Source organism: Tiliqua scincoides, chromosome 4 (assembly GCF_035046505.1).
Source record: "Tiliqua scincoides isolate rTilSci1 chromosome 4, rTilSci1.hap2, whole genome shotgun sequence".
In the NCBI taxonomy this organism is placed as follows: Eukaryota; Metazoa; Chordata; class Lepidosauria; order Squamata; family Scincidae; genus Tiliqua; species Tiliqua scincoides.
The window spans coordinates 131316314-131335944 of NC_089824.1; the positions used below are offsets into that span (position 1 = coordinate 131316314).

A 19631-nucleotide genomic window follows, 5' to 3' on the forward strand; every position below is an offset into this window, starting at 1 on the left:
TGACCAGAAGGGAAAGTAAGTAGTGGTGGTGAAGCATATGTGTGAAGACAAAGGTGGGAGGGGCATGGTTCTGCTTCAACATGGGCTGGTTCTGCAGGGGTCCTTGGGCAAGCTACTCCCTTTCAGCCTCCTCCCCAGCTGCAATATGAGGATAATAATACCTACTTATTTTTCAGGGTTGGATCACATAAAGATAATACATGTGAAGTGCTTTGCACACTGCAAAAGCACTGTATAAATGCTTAGTAGTGTTTTCTCTCAAAGAACATTGGGTTAGGGACCTCAGAGCAGCCTATCTGTAGAGCTATTTAAACCAAACGTATAATCAAATATTTTCATTGTTTCTGATTGGAAACAGGAAACAGAAAAACAGAATACCAAGAAGGAGGAGGCTTTGAAGGTGTTACAGAATGAACTAAATCAGGAAACAATAAAGGTAAATTAACTTGTATTGATTTCTTATAACTTGTTATATCTTTCCATACATTTCTCTTCACTCTGGACAAAAATTATATTTCTTACATTGAAGGTTCTTGTCACCATCAACCAATTTTCATACTTTTAATTTTGAAAGAGAAGAAATGAAGGATGAAATACATTTTCTTTAGACACCATAAGAGCTTATAAGCTCTTTCAGTTTGTGAAGAGAAAAAAATTGTTTATTACTTGCTCCATGTTTTGCCTAATATCTGCCCATGACTTGGTAAATGATTACATCGTACACAAATTGTTATTTTCTTATTATTTATATAGCACTTTCCTTGCACGTGTCACTTTACAAAGCAAAAAAAGGCAGATCTCTGCCCAGAAGAGCTTAAAACAGACATTTTAATAGTGGGAGAAACATCCAAGAAGGGAGAGAAAGTTCCCTTTCAGAAAAGAATAAGAAGGGATAAATTTGAGCGAATACAGTGTTATAAACTTCTTCTTTCAGTTGGAGATAAACATTTAATGGTTAAGCCGTACACTTCTTGGGAAAAGTGGGTTTGGAGGAAGGATTTGAGGAAGAGAGAGAAGAGCACAACAGAGGTGATCTGGAAGAGAATTCGTGTTAGCCCAGGGGCGGGTGCCCAGCCTCCGCTGCTCAGCGGTTTCATGGACCACTGAGCTGCGGCACAGTAAGCAGGGGCAGGGAGGAGGGAAGCCGGTGGGGGGCAGAGAGAAAGCGGGGGGAGGTGTGATGGGGAGGTGGGGGCGGGGAGGGGGACAAACAGGGAGGGGGCGGGCTGGAGGCGTGCCTGGGGGAGGGAGGGAGGCGGGTCCGTTGAGCTCCGCTCTGCAGAATCCAAGGCACTCGGGGAGGGTTCCGTGCCCTACACGAGCCTGGCGGCAAACTGTGTAGCCCCATTGTGGGGCTGTTTACCTTATCCAGGAGAAGGGGACAAAAGTCCCCTTCTCCCAAGGCACCTTCCGCGGTAGCCCGGGGCGCGCAGGTTCCGGCAGCAGCCATTCTCGGTGCCACCGAGCCTAGGTGCCCTGGGCAGCTCAGGATTGGGTTGTTAATTGCCACATGCTCTCAGGCTGTTCAAAAATCAGATAGCTACTAATTGCCCTGTAAATAGCTGCACTCCTGCATAGTTTGTAAATATAGAGAGATAGAGTTTGTTTTTGTGGTGGGTTTTTTTTCCCCCCAAGTCCATCCATGACAGGTAGTGGGGGCAGGTGAAGTTTGGGTCACATAACTAAGCCCCTCAATCCTTGGGGCTATTCATTAGAACTGCCTCATTATGAGAAATGGATCATAATTTATTTTTTGCAAATAAATTACTTGTAAATAAGTAAAAATATTATTTCTTTCTAGGTCACCTCTTTTTAAAGTCTTGTAAAGCTAGGTGGGCCCCAATAGAGTGACATTGTGAAAAGTGCTAAAATGTTTTAAGAACTACTGGTCTATAGGATTGCAGTCCTACTTATGTTGATTTTGATATTTTAAGGCACTTTTAGATTTTTGCAGGTGTTTGAGAAATTTGCCCAAATTTTATATTATTTCTTTTACCTAACTAGGTCAAACAATTACAGACAGCACTAGATATCTATAAGAAAGACCTGACATTATATTTGAATCAATTAGAGGAAAGTAAAATGTTGTTTGAGAAGCAACTGAAGAAGAAGACTGAAGAGGTAAACTGGATGTTTCTGATCATTTCTTTTCTCATATGTTGGAAATATTTCATTTATTTATTTGAGAAATAAATGCTTCATTTGGTGGTTATCTATAAATGCCATTTAGCAGTGTGTTTCAATCTGCCCCCAGAATAAAGGTAAGCTAGTCATAGGAAAATGAACAGAGCTAAGATAAATTTTACTAAGGTTAACCATGAGGAAAGAACAAAGTGTCAACTAAATGTGGGCAGGGGGCCAGCAGACACAAAGGGAGCAAAACTGCTTCACTTCTTCTGAGACTTTAGGGGAGGTGTGTGATTTGGTGTAGTGCAACTTACTCTAAGCTCTTTAGGCTGGTGATTGCCTCCCCCCCCCAGCCCCAAAACAATATTGCATCACAACATAAAATAATTTGGAGATGCGTTTTGAGGAAAAATTGTCACTGGCAAAGAAGTAGCAATTTTTTCTCTCAGAATGCACCTTGGAACAATGTTCTGGGAAAAACAATATGGTTTTATAAAGGAAGGAAGAGTGCCAATTTTACCATACATCCTGAATCACCAATCTTATTCCCATAAAATAAGGGGGGGGGCCATTGTATTGTTACAACTGGACTGAGATCTTAAAGTGTGTGTTCTGCCAGATTCCCAGTTCAAGCTCCGCCTGGGGAATTATGCCCACTTTTAGCTAATTAGCTCCCCTTCTTTCCTCAAAAATGACCCTGGTTCTGCCCTGCAGTACTGCTGGACACCACCACCAGAGTAGCTTGCCTATTTAACCTACAGGGGTCCTCCTTCCTGCCAGCAGCCTCCTGCCACTACAGCAGCCCCTTGGTCCTCAGCAGGTCTTGGGCACAGCAGCCAAACACCACTCTTAGTGTCTCCAGTAGTTTCTGCTCCAGCAGCTGCCAAAGTCCATTCACACATCCATCCATCAGCAGTCCATTAGCCATCAATTCCTCAATCCATTAATCCAGTCTGTCCTTCCTCAAGCTTTCCTCCTTCTGCTACCAAACTCTCCCTTCATCAGGTGCTTTTATGCCTGATGGACCTATTGCCTTCAAGTGGCTGCAGCTGTACAGCACACTCTCTGCTGGATGCCCAGGCCTTACCCTTAAAGGGGCCACTGTTGACACCACATCCTACCTCCTCGCCAGATCCTCTTCGATTCCAATACAGTGTGTCACTCAGTAGTATTCAAATATGTCTGAAAAACACCTCTCCTCTTAAATGGCTATAAATAGATTTTGTCTCGGAATAACTGGTTATATCAAACTTTTAAACTTGAATGTTCTGGAATTTCAGTTTATAATAGCTTTCAGTGATGGTAAGTACCACAATTTATATATGTGGTTAGACTTTTTTCCCCTAAAAATGATGAAATGAGAGCAAGCATAGAACGTATACATGTCAAATTGTTGCTGCCTAGTCACATGGATCCTAACATGTTTTTAGGTGCAACGGTTGCAGAAAGAAATAAAGCTAAAAAATGACAATCTTCAGTCCACTAATGAACAAAATCTCCGCCTACAGCAAGCACTGCAGCAGCAACAGCAAATGTTACATGAAGAAGCCATTAGGAATGGTGAGTTAGAAGACAGCCAGACACAACTCCAAAAGCAGGTGTGTTCTTTATGATAAATATTACAATTATCTGTAATAATATTTCTGTGATTATAAATCACAGATGTGAATATTTATGTGACTTCTGTGATTCACGCTTCTTTTTGATATGCTTTTTCAGTTATTTTCAGAAAATGTTTCATAATCCTAAAGCATCGACTATGATCCAGTGAGAAATAACATGAAGGTCTTTTTTGACACACCCTGAAGAATTTGATCATTTAAAAAAAAAAAGACCTTCATGTTGTTTCATAACCTGATTTTGAAAGTTGTCTTAGTTTTTGATTTAGCCTGCCTTGTGGCAAGAATGGCTGCTGTTTAACAAACCCAATCTTGAAGTGTTACTGGAGTAAATGCAAGCATTTTTATACATTATTTGTCGCAGTCATTGGTTTTGATCCATAAGTGCACAGGTGCAGCATAGGCATATGCAAAACTTAGGTTTGCTGTAGTACCATACGTCTTGGTTTCTGTAGTTTGATAAAGCTTATTCATATACGATAGCTTGTTAGCACTTCAGGTTGCAGTCCTAAAGAGCACTTGGGCCAGTACAAGATCCTTGCACCAGCCCAGGAGTGCCGCGAATGTGCCATAAAGCACCTTCATGCCTGTCCAGAATCAGCTGAGCTCGCGCACTGGAGAACTACTGTATATGCTTAGAACCAATAATCTGGAACCGAAATTATATTTGAAAGCAGTGTCTCAAAGTGTACTACTGCAGTTTTTTGTTAACATAAGAAAAGATTTGTTTAACAAGTACTATTAGACACCGTTTGAATTATATTGCAGGTATCTTCAAAACAATAAGTTTCAAAAATTGCAACCCTAAACACTTACGAGGGAGTAAATTTAATTTAGTGACATTTATTTTTTAGTAAATACGTATATTTAAGATTACACTGCATAACTGCAATCTTATAGACACTTATTGGGAAATAAGACACCTTGAACTCAGTGGAACTTCTGAGTAACTGTATATAAAATTGGGCTGGGAGATATAAATCTAAAAAAGTTTTATTTCATACAGCTGTTAAAACTAGAGCAAGAATCTCAAAAGCAGAAAGAAAGTTTGGAAGAGGAGTTGAAAAAAGCAAATGAGAAACTCCATTTAGCCACTGAAGAAACAGAATCAAAAAGACAAAAAGTAACAGAACTTACTAGCACAGTCAGGTATGCTGAGAATATTTTTTGTGGATGTGTTTTTTAAATCCATATTATAAATCTACAGGTCAGGCCTTGTTATACATGGATTTGACTCAACACAAATGGCCCCTGCAAACGAGAAGGAATGTGCTGATCCCTGGAGAAGGGAAAAAAATGCATCCCTTTAAAATCACAGTTTAAAAATCTGCTTTTAACTATTGCAGAGAAACAGTCATACAAATGACTACAGGTATAACCTAAGTATCCACAGATTTTTCTAAGTCGAAGCTGATGAGAATGAAGCTGATGAGAATGGCCCTTTAAATTAAAGGAAAACAGTCCTTTAAAAATGTCACAGCTCCCCCCCACCTCCCCCCCCCTCCGCTGACAATCCAACAATCTTTCTCTGCAGGCTTCACTCCTCCCTTCCCCTTGAGCATATGAAAGAAGGCTAAATGGCAGCGATTATCACCTTCTCCATTCTTTCCCCTTTGCTGGGGCTCCTGGTGAAGGGAGGGATTGCTGCCTCCTAGTGAAGCCTAAGCTCCTGGAGAGAGACTGATTGACTCTGTGTGCATTATAAAGGTCATCAAGGCAGTTTTTAAATCACCAGAGCAAAGAAACTTTGTTTTTTAAATTGATTTGCTATAGTGCATTTTTTGCCATCCAAAAAGTTCTGGAAAGGAACCCTCGCGAATAATGAGTCTCAACCTGTATTGGTAATTTTTAATTTTAAAACAGTTTCTTGTCTGTAGTATCTTTTGAAGGCAGAGATTTCAGAACCTTTTAGCAAGTTACGCAGGACCCAAACCTATCCAACTTTCCAGTGTTCACGCAGCTGTGCCAGTGGGGCATGTGCTGCATTCTGCTGTGGGAGGGCAGTCATGGAGACCTCCTCAAGGTAAGGAAATGTTTGTTCCTTTACCAAGGGGCTGCATTGCAGCTACACTGGTGCTGGAAAGTTGGTTAGGATTGGGCCCTTAAGTACTAAAGGCCAGTATACCTTTAAACAGTAATTTTCAACCCTTTTTATCTCACAGCACACTGAGAAGCCACTAAAATTTTCAAGACACACCATCAGTTTTTTTGACAATTGACAAGGCACACCATGCTGCCGGGAACTCATATTTCCCCATGACCCTAATAATATATGACTCTCCCCCAAACATCCATGGCATACTTGCAGACCATTTACAGCACCCCAGTGTGGTTGAAAATTGCTACCTTAAAGTATCTTGCTGAGCATAATCTTTCCCATTTATGAGACATATAACTTCAGGTTTTTCTTTAAGATCAAACTAGATAATAATAATAATATGTAGATCTGTGGGGTAAAAATACTTTCCTCAGGAAGGTGTTTATTCAGAATACTGTTATTTCAGTTACTTGTTGATGATGTACTCATTCTGTTTGTTTAGGCAGATAAAAATAGAGATGGATCAATGCAAAGATGATATATTAGATATGGAGAAAGAATTAGTGCACTTAAGGAGAGAGGTGCACACAAAAGCAACGCAGGTGGCCCACTTGGAAATGGCTTTGGAGCAGAAGCTCTCCGAATTACATAAAAAGACCCAACAAGGTAGGCTCCTTTTATGCAGCAGTATCGTGAGTATTCTATGCAAGCTACATTGAAATGAATGGAAGACGCGTCTTCCACATTATAGCCTTTTCCTTTACCGTTCCAGTGTAAATTTTAAAAAAGATCAGGTAAAACATAGGGTTGTAAAATCTTGCAACAGCTCCCTGTTAGATGACTAGCATATGTACAAGGAGCCGCTTTGCTATTTTACATGTTAAAAATTACTTCACCTAAAACTCAGTGCTTCAATGAACTTAGGCCTCAATCTTAAGCCAGGGCAGCGCCAGCAGTTGGCACTCTGCCCTGGCAACTTCTGTAGCAATAGTGCTGTAAGGCACTCCTGCATTGGCGGAGAGGACACTGCACTGGGAAGACAATGGCAACTAGAGATAAGTGCTAGTGCTGGCTGGTGGTGAGGCTTTTCAAGGCAGGGGGAGGGCGGAACTGGGCGGTAAGAAGTTGGACTGCAGGAAGGATCAGAGTCGTACATGGGTGTCTTCAGTTCTGCACCAGTAAAATAGCTAGTGCCTCTCTTAGGAGTCCTACTGGAACTGCTTGACAAGGGATAAGGGAGCCCTTGTTCTCATACTCTGAGGAGACTCTGGCAGCTACACTGGCCCCATTGAATACAGAGGCAGCCATTTCGGTGCCGATATTCCTTGTGGCTGCCCTGCGGCTTAGGATTGAACTGCCCACCCTCTGCTTAAACTGGTAGTATTCTGTAAGTGGATGCAATTTAAGTTTGACAGCTGTTGTAAATTATAGCAGAGGTTTCCAAAGTGTGCATCACGATGCTTTAGAGCAGGGGTGTCAAATATAAGGCCAGGGGGGTGGATGTGGCCTGTGGAAGCTCTCAGCGGCTGAGCAGTGCTGAGATGTTACTGCTGAGACCCACCAGGCGGGCTGGGACTACCCAGAAAGCTCAGGGCCTGCCTGAATCCCGCCAGGTGGGGTAGAACCCACCAGAAACATTCAGGGCCCGCACCAGACCCGCCAGGTGGACTGGGACCCACCCAAATGCTCAGGGCCTGCATGAGACCCACCAGGCGGGCTGGGAACCACCCAAAGTGTTCATGGCCCGCCCAAGACCCACCAGGCGGGCTGGAACTACCCAAAAAGCTGAGGGCCTGCCTGAGACCCCCAGGTGGACTGGGACCGACCTGAAATATTCAGGGCCTGCCCGAGACCCCCCACATGGGCTGGGACCCACCCAAAACCCTCAGGGCTCGCCTAAGTCCCACCAGGTGGGCTGAGACCATCCCCAAAATGCTCAGGGCCCTCACAAGCCCCACCAGGAAGGCTGGGGCCAACCAGAAATGTTTAGTGCCTGCCCAAGACCCACCATGTGTACTTGGACCCACTAGAAATGCTCAGGGCCTGCCCAAGACCTACCAGGTGAGCCAGGGTCCACCAGAAATGTTCAGGGCCTGCCTGAGAACCACCAGGTGGACCTGGACCCACCCAAAATGCTCAGGGCCCACACTGGGAAATGTTTGGGCCCACACCCAAAATGTTCAGGGTCCGCCCGAGCCCTGTGAGGTGAACTGGGACCCACCCAAAGTGCTCAGGGCCTGTCCAAGACCCACCTGATGTGCTGGAACCCACCCGAAATGCTCAGGACATGTCTGAGACCCACCAGATGGGCCATGTCCCACCCAAAATGCTCAGGACCCGCCTGAGACCCCCCCCCAGGTGGACTGGGACTGACCAGAAACACTCAAGTCCCGCCCGCCCCCAGGTAGGCCAGGTCCCACCAGAAACGCTTAGGTTCTGCCTGAAACCCTCCAGGTCGGCCGGGACCCACCAAAAACGTTCAGGGCCTGCCCAAGACCCACCAGGTGGACCTGGACCCTCCAGGAATGCTCAGGACCTGCTCAGGAGAGAGGTGAAAAGCGGTGTGCCCCAAGGATCTGTCCTGGGACCGGTGCTCTTCAACCCTTTCATAAATGACCTGGAGACAGGGGTGAGCAGTGAAGTGGCTAAGTTTGCAGATGACACCAAACTTTTCCGGGTGGTGAAGACCAGACATGATTGTGAGAAGCTCTAGAAGGATCTATCCAAACTGGCAGAATGGGCAGCAAAATGGCAGATGCGTTTCAATGTAAGTAAGTGAAAAGTCATACACATTGGGGCAAAACATCAAAATTTCACATATAGGCTAATGGGTTCTGAGCTGTCTGTGACAGATAGGAGAGAGATCTTGGGGTGGTGGTGGACAAGTCGATGAAAGTGTCGACCCAATGTGTGGCGGCAGTAAAGAAGGCCAATTCTATGCTTGGGATCATTAGAAAAGGTATTGAGAACAAAACGGCTAATACTATAATGCTGTTGTACAAATTGATGGTAAGGCCACACCTGGAGTATTGTGTCCAGTTCTGGTCACCACATCTTAAAAAGGACATAGTGGAAATGGAAAAGGTGCAAAAGAGAGCAACTAAGATGATTACTGGGCTGGGGCACCTTCCTTATGAGGAAAGGCTACAGCATTTGGGCCTCTTCAGCCTAGAAAAGAGACGCCTGAGGGGGGACATGATTGAGCCGTACAAAATTATGCATGGGAAGGATAAAATGGATAGAGAGATGCTCTTTACACCCTCACATAACACCAGAACCAGGGGACATCCACTAAAATTGAGTGTTGGGAGAATTAGGACAGACAAAAGAAAATATTTCTTTACTCAGCGTGTGGTTGGCCTGTGGAACTCCTTGCCACAGGATGTGGTGACAGCATCTGGCCTGGATGCCTTTAAAAGGGGGATTGGACGAGTTTCTGGAGGAAAAATCCATTACGGGTTATAAGCCATGATGTGTATTTGCAACCTCCTGATTTTAGAAATGGGCTATGTCAGAATGCCAGATGCAAGGGAGGGCACCAGGATGCAGGTCTCTTGTTATCTGGTATTCTCCCTGGGACATTTGGTGGGCCGCCGTGAGATACAGGAAGCTGGAATAGATGGGCTTATGGCCTGATCCAGTGGGGCTGTTCTTATGTTCTTAGGAACCACTGCAACCTTCACCATTACATTACATCTGCTGCATTACAGACGTGAAACAGTAAGCAGTGGAGGAAGCCCTCATCCCACAGCTCATGCAAGAGGTCAAACAGTTGCCCTCACGCTAAGAGCAGTTGCATCGGGCCAGTGTGGGCTCAAACAAATCTCCTGAGGGCCAGAGTCTCATTGGAGACTGGGGGCTCCCTGAGGGCCACATTGGGAGGCCTCGAGGGCCGCAAGTGGCCCCAGGGCCAGGGTTTGGGCACCCCTGCTCTAGAGCATTGTAGCACACTCGCAGGGCTCCACCAGTTGTCCCCAGTGGCCCCTCCTACCTGTTCTCCCTGGCATCACCATCTTGTATCTCACAAGATATCGCAAAATTCAAGATTGCAATGCCTGGTTAAGCTGGGAAGATGATGCTGCAGAGGTACCGTGACTCTAGTAAGTTTAGGAACCACTGGATTATAATGTTATAAACATGAAGTTATTGAAATCATACATGAGACTCTGTGTAAGCTGCTGTTCTTCTAGCACAGTGGTGTCCAAAGTTTTTGGCAGGAGGGCCACATCAGCTCTTTGACACTGTGTCAGGGGCCAGGGGGAATAAAAGAATTAATTTACATTTAAAAATTGAATAAATTTACATAAGCTTACATAAATGAATATATTAAAGATGAACTTGAATGAATGAATGAAGGTCTTGCGATAGCTCAAGGCCTGTACAAGGCCTTGCACAAAGCAAGGCTGTCCTTTCCTTTGCTGCCGCTGCTGCATCACAGACATGAAACAGCAAGCAGTGGAGGGAACCCTCATCCCACAGCTCATGTGAGAGGTCAAACAGTCACCCTCACGTTGAGATCAGTTGCGGTGGGCCAGAGCAGGCTCCAACAAATCTCTGGAGGGCCAGAGGCTCATTGGAGACTGGGGGCTCCCTGAGGGCCGCCTTGGGAGTCCTCAAGGGCCGCAAGTGGCCCCAGGGCCGGGGTTTGAGCACCCCTGTTCTAGCATATTCTCACTCAAGTAGAATAATGTCCAATATAATTCTTCCTTTTTTTTTTTAACCTTAGGTTGAGGTTCATACTCTCCACGTCCCTGGGCAGGAAGAGGCTGTTGTACTTAGACTAGGAACAAAAAAATCTTCTCATTTCCAAATTCCATTAGCCCCTTTCTTTCACTGAAAGGTTTCTTGACCAACCTGCCTGTAGCCCTAGAAGGCTTTAGTTAGGAAAGATCTAACTCAAGATTATTTACTGTGAAATAGTCTACTGTTCTCAGTCATAGATGCACATGCACCATCTTCTGTTGTTACCAAACTCCGTATAATGGCCAACAAATGACAACCAGGATGGAGTCTCACTAATTGGCTATTTTCAGACAGCATTGCTCCTGTTAGCTAGGCAGAAGTGCCTTTTAGTGGTGGCTCTCTTATGTTTATCCTTATTCACCCAAGCATCATGTATTTTCCTGTGGCTATTTGCAGGTGTCTCTTTTATATTGTGAGCCTTTTAGGGCATGAAACCATGTCCTCATTTTGCTATGTAAAATGCGTCGAGAACTTTGTTTTGAAAAGCAGTGGATAAATATTTATAATAAAAATTCTAATCACACCACTTGTAAAGGAAATGAGTTACTTCCTTCTGTGCCCCCTTACTGTCTCCTCAAACTTCATCTGTGTTTTGTAACTCAGTCAGATTCTGTTTCAGGTATTTCATAGAAAGGCTCCTCTATTTCTTCACCGAGAAGCTGTGACATTAACAAAAGAATTTGTTGAATTTACTTACCAAAACATGTAAACACTGTTTGTCTGAGAGTATGGCATTTGGATTCAACAATGCGTCCAGATTATTGTACCCCAGTGTTTTCATTGAGGAGGAAACTTTGGGTGCTCATACCTTGAGAGATGAGATGAGCCTCTGCAAAACTGGAAGTGGAGTGCAATTGCTCCACTTTCACTTCTTAAGTTTCGGGGAGCCCAGGAGACGGTCATGCAGGGCTCTCCGCATTCCCGGGAGGCTGCAGGAGGCTCTGGCAAGTCCAGCCAAGCCCCTGCAGCCCCCTGAGCAACACAATCCTGGGGATCGTGTTGCTGCCTCCTCCCTGCCTCCTTGCTGACCCTCCCCCTTAAGGGGGCAGAAGCCAAGGCCCTCAGGCGCCCCAGTTTGAAACCCCCGGCTTAATGGATACTGTATTTACTTCTACCTTTTTGTTTTACTATCTTTGCTGCTGTTTTTACTGTTGCTATTACTGCTGTTTCATTTCGTTCAGTGGTCTATAGTGAATGCAATTGATTTTTAACGTTTCATTGTTAAGATGTCTTGGAAGCTTGTGCTGAAAGGCAGGATAAAAATAATCTAAAGAGAAAACCTGCATAAGGGCATAGATTTTTTGTAAACTTCCTTTTGCTTTTTATATGCACAAAAGTGAAGGAGCTAGAAGACAACCTACTTCAGAGTGAGATGCAGCAAAAGGATACTATGCAGAGAACAGAAATGCTAGAGAACGAACTGCAGAATGTCACTGGGGAGCTAAAAGCCACACTGAGACAGCTACAGGAACTTCGGGATGTGCTGCAGAATGCACAGATGAGTCTGGAGGAGAAGTATGCTGCTATCCAGGATTTAACAGAGGAACTAAGGTAAACTGACACTTCCAAATAAAGGTCTCTGAGACATTCCTAGCATTCCCTTTTTACATCCATACTAAAACCTATCTACATAGTTTTAAACAACTTGGTTTTGAACTGCCTAGGACAATTCTATTACTTCACATTTATTTAGTACTAACTGAATTCTGAAAAGATAAGAAACTAACAACCTGACTTGATGCATGTTTACTTGGAAGTAAATTCTATTCTGTTCAGTGGGGCTCAGTTCCTGGTAATTGGGCCTCGGACTGCAATCCTGTGGACATGGTCATACAATCATACATGTTCATGTTTTTGAATGAAACTTGTAGGGAAAGCAAGGATGAACTTGAGGATAAAAAACAAGAACTTCTTGACATGGACCAGGCATTGAAAGAAAGGAACTGGGAGCTGAAGCAAAGAGCAGCTCAGGTTAGTACTTTTATCAGATTAATGTACTTAATAAATATACTAAGCTATACAAAACTATTTCAGTGACACGTATTTCCATGAAGGAGACCAATTTTGTTCTGCAAGGATATCTGCAAGAGGGATCTGAAGGCCTTGGGAATGGACCTCGACAGGTGGGAAATCTTGGCTTCTGAGCATCCTACTTGGAGGCAGGCTGTGCAGCATCGCCTCTCCCAGCTTGCCCAACAGACTGAGGCAAAGAAGGAAGGCCCATAGCCAGGGAGACAGTCCAGGGACAGATTACATTTGCTCCCAGTGTGGAAGCGATTGTCACTCCTGAATCGGCCTTTTCAGCCACACTAGACGCTGTTCCAGAACCACCATTCAGAGCGCGATACCAGAGTCTTCCAAGACTGAAGGATGCCAGTCAATCAGTTTAAATGTTTTTCTCTTTTTTAGGTTACACAGTTGGATATGACAATTCGTGAACACAAGGGAGAAATGGAACAAAAAATTATTGAATTAGAAGGAAGTTTGGAGAGAGCAGAGTTGCAGATCAGAGAATATAATAAACAGGTATTTTAATTGCTGAAAATCCTCTGAGCTTGGGAGCACTGAAGAACACATGAAACTGCATTTTATGAGGGCATAAATGGAGGAGAGGTAGTTAACGTAAACCACAGGTGTGTGTGTATGTTTTATAATAGATGGGTTAATAGTTGTAACAGAGCATGTGTGCCAGCTGTGCATTTTCAACATAAATTATACTGTAGAGATTTTGTTAGCTCCTAGATCAGATACTTTCTTAATACTTTCTCATATGACCTGCACCTTTTATCAGATTGAAAGTTTAGAGAGCAAGCTGCAGCATTCAAAGGATGAGCTTCATGAGAAAGAGTTTGGCGTACTCCAACAAGATCAAGAGATAAATAATCTTAAAAAAGAAATTGAAAGAAAGCAGCAGACAATCACAGATACTGAGAAAGTAAGCTTTTCTTTGCTCAAATATTCTTATTTGAGTTTCCATGGCTACTGCAAATTTTTCATCAATCTAATCAGTCTTTTTTTGTCTGGGTAACAATAAAGGAGGAAAGAAATGTGCTGCATCTTCTTATAACGTATTGATGTATGTGTGTCTCATCACCCATCATTGTCTGTTACAATATCATGTTGTTTTGAATTGACTAATTGTCATAGAGAGAAAGCAAGGTTGGTGCCAGGTAGTGATGATCCTTGTGGCAAAACTGCCTGCTTGGTTCCATGATAGGGCCTAATCCTTATCCTGCATGAAGGGACATGCAGGCATTGTCCTGGCAGTAGTGAGCACTCATTTCTGTGCCATTTTAGATGCCTTGAACCTCTGATGTGCTTCAAGAAGGCAGAGCATGGAAATCCAAAATGGCACCACCACTGAAGGAGGAGCATATGCTATTGCTCAGTAAACTTGCCAGGGCCTAAGGGGACTTACTGAACAGTGGTGGGTAGCATCAACAACAGCAGGCCCTAATCCTTTAGCAGTGATGTCAGACACAGCAACTTGTTCCGTCTTCTTCCACCTTTCCCATCTGTGACTTCTTCCAGAGGTCCCTGTTGTCATTGTAGGAGCTCTGGAAAAAGCTCTTTAGCATACTGGGGAAGTAGCAAAAGGCAGGATGGAGCATCTCTTTCAACTGAGAGAATCATGCTGCTTCACAAAAGGGGTATCGGGCATGACCTTGTGGGTTCGCCATGGGCCTGAGTTGGCCAACTCCAGATGCCCAGACTTTAGACAAGTACATATATCAGATGATAGCAGAAAAGACCATTATAAGCGTAAAAGGTTGGGGGATTACAAAACTTCACTTATTTTTTTTATTTCACTTATAGTTTTGTTAATGTAAATTGTTTACCCATTTTAGAACACGAAAAACCAGGAAAAGCGTATTGCAGACCAGCGAAAGGAGATACTTGATTTAGGACAGCAGTTGAGGCTAGAACGTGAACAGATGAAACGCATCCACGTGGAGCTACTGGAGAGTCGCCGACAATTGGCTCAATGTCAGAGAGAGGTGGAAAGGCGCTCTCATGAACTGGAAGAAGTAAACCATATATCTCATGAAAAAGTAACTATAAGTCACTTTCATGTGACCATAAAAGAGCAAACACAGAATTGTTCCTAGGATTAGTTTAATCCTATACTTGAATTGATAGCTTCTAAACTTGCATAAGGGTTCATTTGTGTTCTGCACAGGGAATAGAGGGGCGAACCCTGGCTGTCAACATCCCACCTGACCCTGGCAGGTCTTTTGGCTTTGCATCAAGACTGCATGACATTAATTTGCCACTTTTGCTAGTACCATGAAATGCTACAAGGGTCAAGGACAGCATTTCTTCAGTTGGACTAGAGCAGGGGTGCCCAAACCCCGGCCTGGGGGCCACTTGCGGACCTCAGGGGCTCCCAATCCAGCCCGTGGGGAGTCCCCAGTCTTCAATGAGCCTCTGGCCCTCCAGAGACTTGCTGGAGCCTGTGCTGGCCCAACGCAACTGTTCCCAGTGTGAGGATGACTGTTCAACCTCTCATCTGAGCTGTGGGATGAGGGCTCCCTCCACTACTTGCTGTTTCACGTCTGTGTTGCAGCAGTGGCAGCGAAGGAAAGTCTGGCCTTGCTTTATGCAAGACCTTCATTCATTCATATAAGTTCCATCTCTAATAAATTCATTTATGTAAATTTATTCAAATTTTGTATGTAAATTAATTCCTTTTTTTCCTGGCCCCCGACACAGTGTCAGAGAGATGATGTGGTCCTCCTGCCAAAATGTTTGGACACCCCTGGACTAGAAGGAAGATTTTGTTCCCTTCAATTCTTTCTGGGACTATAAAAGGGGATGCAACCTGATAGCATCCTCAGCAATGCTTCTTGGCTCTCATCCTCGCCCCACCATGACTTTTTGCATGGTTGCACCATGATTCAGGGATTGCAGTTGATCACTAGCAGTGGAGCAGAAAGACATTTTTGTCTGGATACCAGATTAACACGGGGTCATGAGAGGGAGAGATTATCTCATTGCAATTCCAGTTTCCTTATTAGGAAGAACATTAGGAAGCTGCGTTATACTGAGCAAGCTCATTGGTCCATCTAACTCAGTGTTGTCTATAGTGCCTGGCAGTAGCAGTGTATGGCTTCTTACGGGGGCGGGGCGGGGCTTCTCAGCCATACCTGGAGATGCTAGGGACTGAAACTGGGAGCTTCTACATGCAAAATATTGCTCTACCACTGAGCTATGACCCCTCCTTCCCTGTTGCAGGTACAGGTCCACCCTGTTTATCTGCAGGTTCAGAACCCACAGATTTAACTCACAGTGGGCTCCAAGCCCACGGTGGAGGGCCAGACCTGAGCTCCCGGATGCAACTGGAGGTGTTCGCTGGTGACATCCAGGCAGCTTTCTGAGGCCCACAGTGGCACCTCTGTACATGACCAAAGAACATTAGCAGTTGCATTTGGAGGTCATATTGGACTAATGGATTTAATCTGTGGATTTCTGTATCCATGGGGGGTCTGGGAATGAATCCCCTTGGATACTTAGGGCCAACTGTATTCTGATTTGAGCTGATGTTTTGCTTCTCTAGTTGGCTTCAGGCAGAGATGAAGGACAAGGAAGGCAAGACAGGAGTCTCTGCCACTGCTCCAATATATTTCTGGGCTGGCTTGGAGGCGAGGGTTTTATAGGACCCACAGATCAGCTGATTGCTTTCAAGTCAGGGTTGCCTGATAATAGTGAGCTTGGCAGTGTACCCCAAAGGCTACCCTTGCCCCTTGAAGGTTTACATGACCTGGTTTGTGAAGGTTCAGGAGTGAGTAGTGCAGGAGATAAGGTGCTGGAAGACCCATTTGAAAGGCATTCACCACCTTACAGTTATATGAACTCCATTGATCAGTTATTGCAAAATGACAAATATACTTGTCCATGCTTATGAGAAAAAAATTTAGAAAAGGATGTTTTTATTTTTATAAGCTAGAATGGCAAAATATCATATGCATAAAAGGATAGTTGCTGATGTTCTTTGTTGTATAATTTTCTTTCAGGAAGGTCGTGTTAATCATTTGGCTGAACAACTTGGAGCAGCTCAGGCACGAGAAACTCAGTTAGAAGCAAGTATGCAGGCAGAGATTAACAGACTCTCAGCAGAAATTGAATCACTAAAGGAGTCTTATTCATCAGAGGTGAAAAATAAGATTGCCCATACCAATTTGTATGCCATTGTAATATGTACAAGTATTAGAAAATCCATATTTTTCCTAGGGTTTTTTCAGATGCTATCAGGTTGTTCTCCTTATTGAAAAAGAAATTTTTCCTGCCAATATTGCAGATGGGAGGGAAGCTTTTAAAAACATGATAAATTTGAATTCTTCCTCCAATAATTAAGCACAGCTACCTCCAACTCTTCTTTAAAAGAAAAATGCTGCTATTTCTCAGTCTTGCCGGTACGTTCCTGAAATGCTAATTCACTGAATAGTAGTAACACCTACGAATTGTCTACTACATTTTCACTAAAAGAAGGTTTTAGTTCCTTGCAGAACTATAGTTACCATATTTCTAAAAAAAAAAAAAAGTAAAGGAAGTTACTAAATTAACCTTGACATTTAGAATTTCAGGCCTATGTTAGCATTTTAGGAAATGATTAAATAAGCAGGGCAGGCATGACTTTAACCTGTAAAGGCACAGTGTTTGAGCTGTTGGACAGAATGCCTAGAAGGGCCTAGAACAAAGAATTTAATAATTAAATTAATTAGAGCATTAGAAATAAGGTTATTGGTGCCATGTCTGAGTTAGAGGATTAAGAAGCTTTTATTAAGTTTGATATAAATATTAAAGTTTGAAAATAATAAAGTTTGTTGTACTTTATCTTAATCTTCAGAAACTTGCACTCGAAGCACAGCAGACAAAATGGCAGCAATCTGCGAACAAACAGGCATCTCAATCTTATCTTCTTAATGGTCAATTAAAGCAACTGACGCTGGAGCTGGAAGATGCTCAAAGGACGGTCTGTGATCTGCAGCAACAACTTCAGTCCAGAAACGAGATAATTCAGGCAGCAAATGAAGCTTTGCTTCTGAAGGTACGTTCACACAGCAATATGTTATCTGACACCCAAAGGAGTGTGAGTAAAATCCTTTATACAGATTGACATTGTGGAAGACAAAAAGTGTTTGCCCAACTTTTTCTGTGATGATAGTTCTACTTTAATTGCAAAGAAAATCTTGGAAGAGTCTGACAGTAATATGACATTCTTTTCTCTTCGAAGAAAGAAAAGCCTGATGTTTCACTCAGCTTAGTACAAGCCCTTTGGATTTTAGCTATTCTACATAAGAGCCTTGCTGGCTCAGGCCAAAGGCCCATTTAGTCCAGCTTCCTGTATCTCACAATGGCCCATCAGCTGCCTCTGGGAGCACACATGACAACAAGATCCCTGTATCCTGTTGCAACTTCCTTGCGTTTGACATTCAGAGAGAGGCTGCCTCTAAAACCAAGATGTATTCAGTTGACATGACCCATTCAGTTTGACAAGACCCACCCATGTGGTGGATTTTTCCCTCTGTCTAATCTGTCTAATCACCTTTCAAAGGCATCCAGTCTAGGTGCTATCACAATGTCCTGTGGCAAGTTGTTGCACATATTAGTTACTCTATGGATAAAGAAATATTTCCTTTTGACTGTTCTAACTTCCCACCAGTCATTATTAGTAGATGTCCTCTGGTTCTGGTGTTGTATGAGGGAAAGAAACTTCCCCTCTATCAATCCCATGCATAATTTTCTATGTCTCAGCCATATCTATTCCCCCCACCCCACCCCGGCACATTCTTTCTAGACTGAAGAGTTCCAGACATAGTACCCAAACATAGCTGGGAGATTCTGTCTCAATATAGACACAATCCAATGAGTACCTGTGATACTCACAAAACTGTGTTCCACGTATCATTTACAGTTACAGGTGAAGCACTGGCTGAGTGGTGGGGGTAAACGAGGGGGAAATTCCCAAAGAAGTTAACAAAATGGCTTCAGGAGACAAAGTCTTGTTGTCATGTGCTGTTTTTTGCTTTTCTGTTAAAGGGCTTCATAAATACTTCCATGCTTGCATAGTAATAGTAAACGAGTGTCAGCCTCCTTACAGTTTAAAGTAAAAAGGTAACAAAAGGACAGAATGTAGGAGTTGTATTGTCTTGGATAATTTTCATATTGCATTTTGAGTGTTGGGAAAACAGGATTTCCCTATAGTAGTAGATTATTATTAACATTATTAACAGTATTTATATACCGCTTTTCAACTAAAAGTTCACAAAGCGGTTTACAGAGAAAAATCAGATAACTAAATGGCTCCCTGTCCCAAAAGGGCTCACAATCTAAAAAGATACAAATGAATACCAGCAGACAGCCTCTAGAACAGACAGTGCTGGGGTGAGGTGGGCCAGTTACTCTCCCCCTGCTAAAAAAAGGAGCACCCACTTGAAAAAGTGCCTCTTACCCAATTAGCAGGGGTAGGAATTACCAATTAGTAGATGGGAGGAAAGCTGTTTGGATCCTCTGAAACAGCCAAATAGCAACTGTACATTTATTTCACATTTAAACAAATTACTGGAAAGGCCCCCTAATGCATATATTCTTCCTATTAAAATGAAGTATGTAATTAGAATTATCATATTGTGGGTGCAATCCAAACCTGCACTGGAGCAGGCAAGCCAGGAGGCTTGCGCTGCATCCAACGCAGGTTCATTGGCTGCAGGCTCAGCCGGGACAAGGGGAAGCTCTTCCCCTTACCCCTGGGTAGTAGCTGCTTGCCCCAATGGGTTTCCTTGGACCTGCGCCACCTCTGGAGGTGGCGTAAGTCCAAGGAGAGCGGAACAGCTTGAAGCTGCTCCGTTCTCTGCAGGGATGGAATCCGGCATAAATGCCAGGTCCCAGCCCTGGCTCCCAGCACACCCGCCCCCAGGGCCGCCCATCGCCCGCCCTCTCCCTGCCCAGAAAAACCCCTCTCCCACCTCCTCCCCACACCCCACACCTACCATTGCCGCTTGTGTCGGCGTAGGTGCACTGACACAAGCAGTGGCAAGGAAACCGCTGTGGAGGCTTCTGCCGGCCGACATGGCTTCCTCCCACGGAGGCACAAACGTGCTTTA

General features: G+C 43.9%; 1 protein-coding gene across 2 annotated transcripts in view; it reads left to right on the forward strand.

Annotated features, from left to right (window-relative positions):
* CCDC18 (coiled-coil domain containing 18) overlaps positions 1–19631 on the forward strand; it is a 38488-nt gene that overhangs the window by 16787 nt on the left and 2070 nt on the right. For both annotated transcript variants that reach the window (XM_066624180.1, XM_066624179.1), the window contains exons 15-26: positions 359–436; positions 2005–2121; positions 3558–3725; positions 4753–4895; positions 6287–6450; positions 11865–12078; positions 12399–12498; positions 12937–13053; positions 13319–13462; positions 14376–14579; positions 16542–16679; positions 17375–17575. In XM_066624180.1, coding sequence (XP_066480277.1) covers positions 359–436; positions 2005–2121; positions 3558–3725; positions 4753–4895; positions 6287–6450; positions 11865–12078; positions 12399–12498; positions 12937–13053; positions 13319–13462; positions 14376–14579; positions 16542–16679; positions 17375–17575 — 1788 coding nt within the window. The remainder of the gene's footprint in view (positions 1–358; positions 437–2004; positions 2122–3557; positions 3726–4752; positions 4896–6286; positions 6451–11864; positions 12079–12398; positions 12499–12936; positions 13054–13318; positions 13463–14375; positions 14580–16541; positions 16680–17374; positions 17576–19631) is intronic.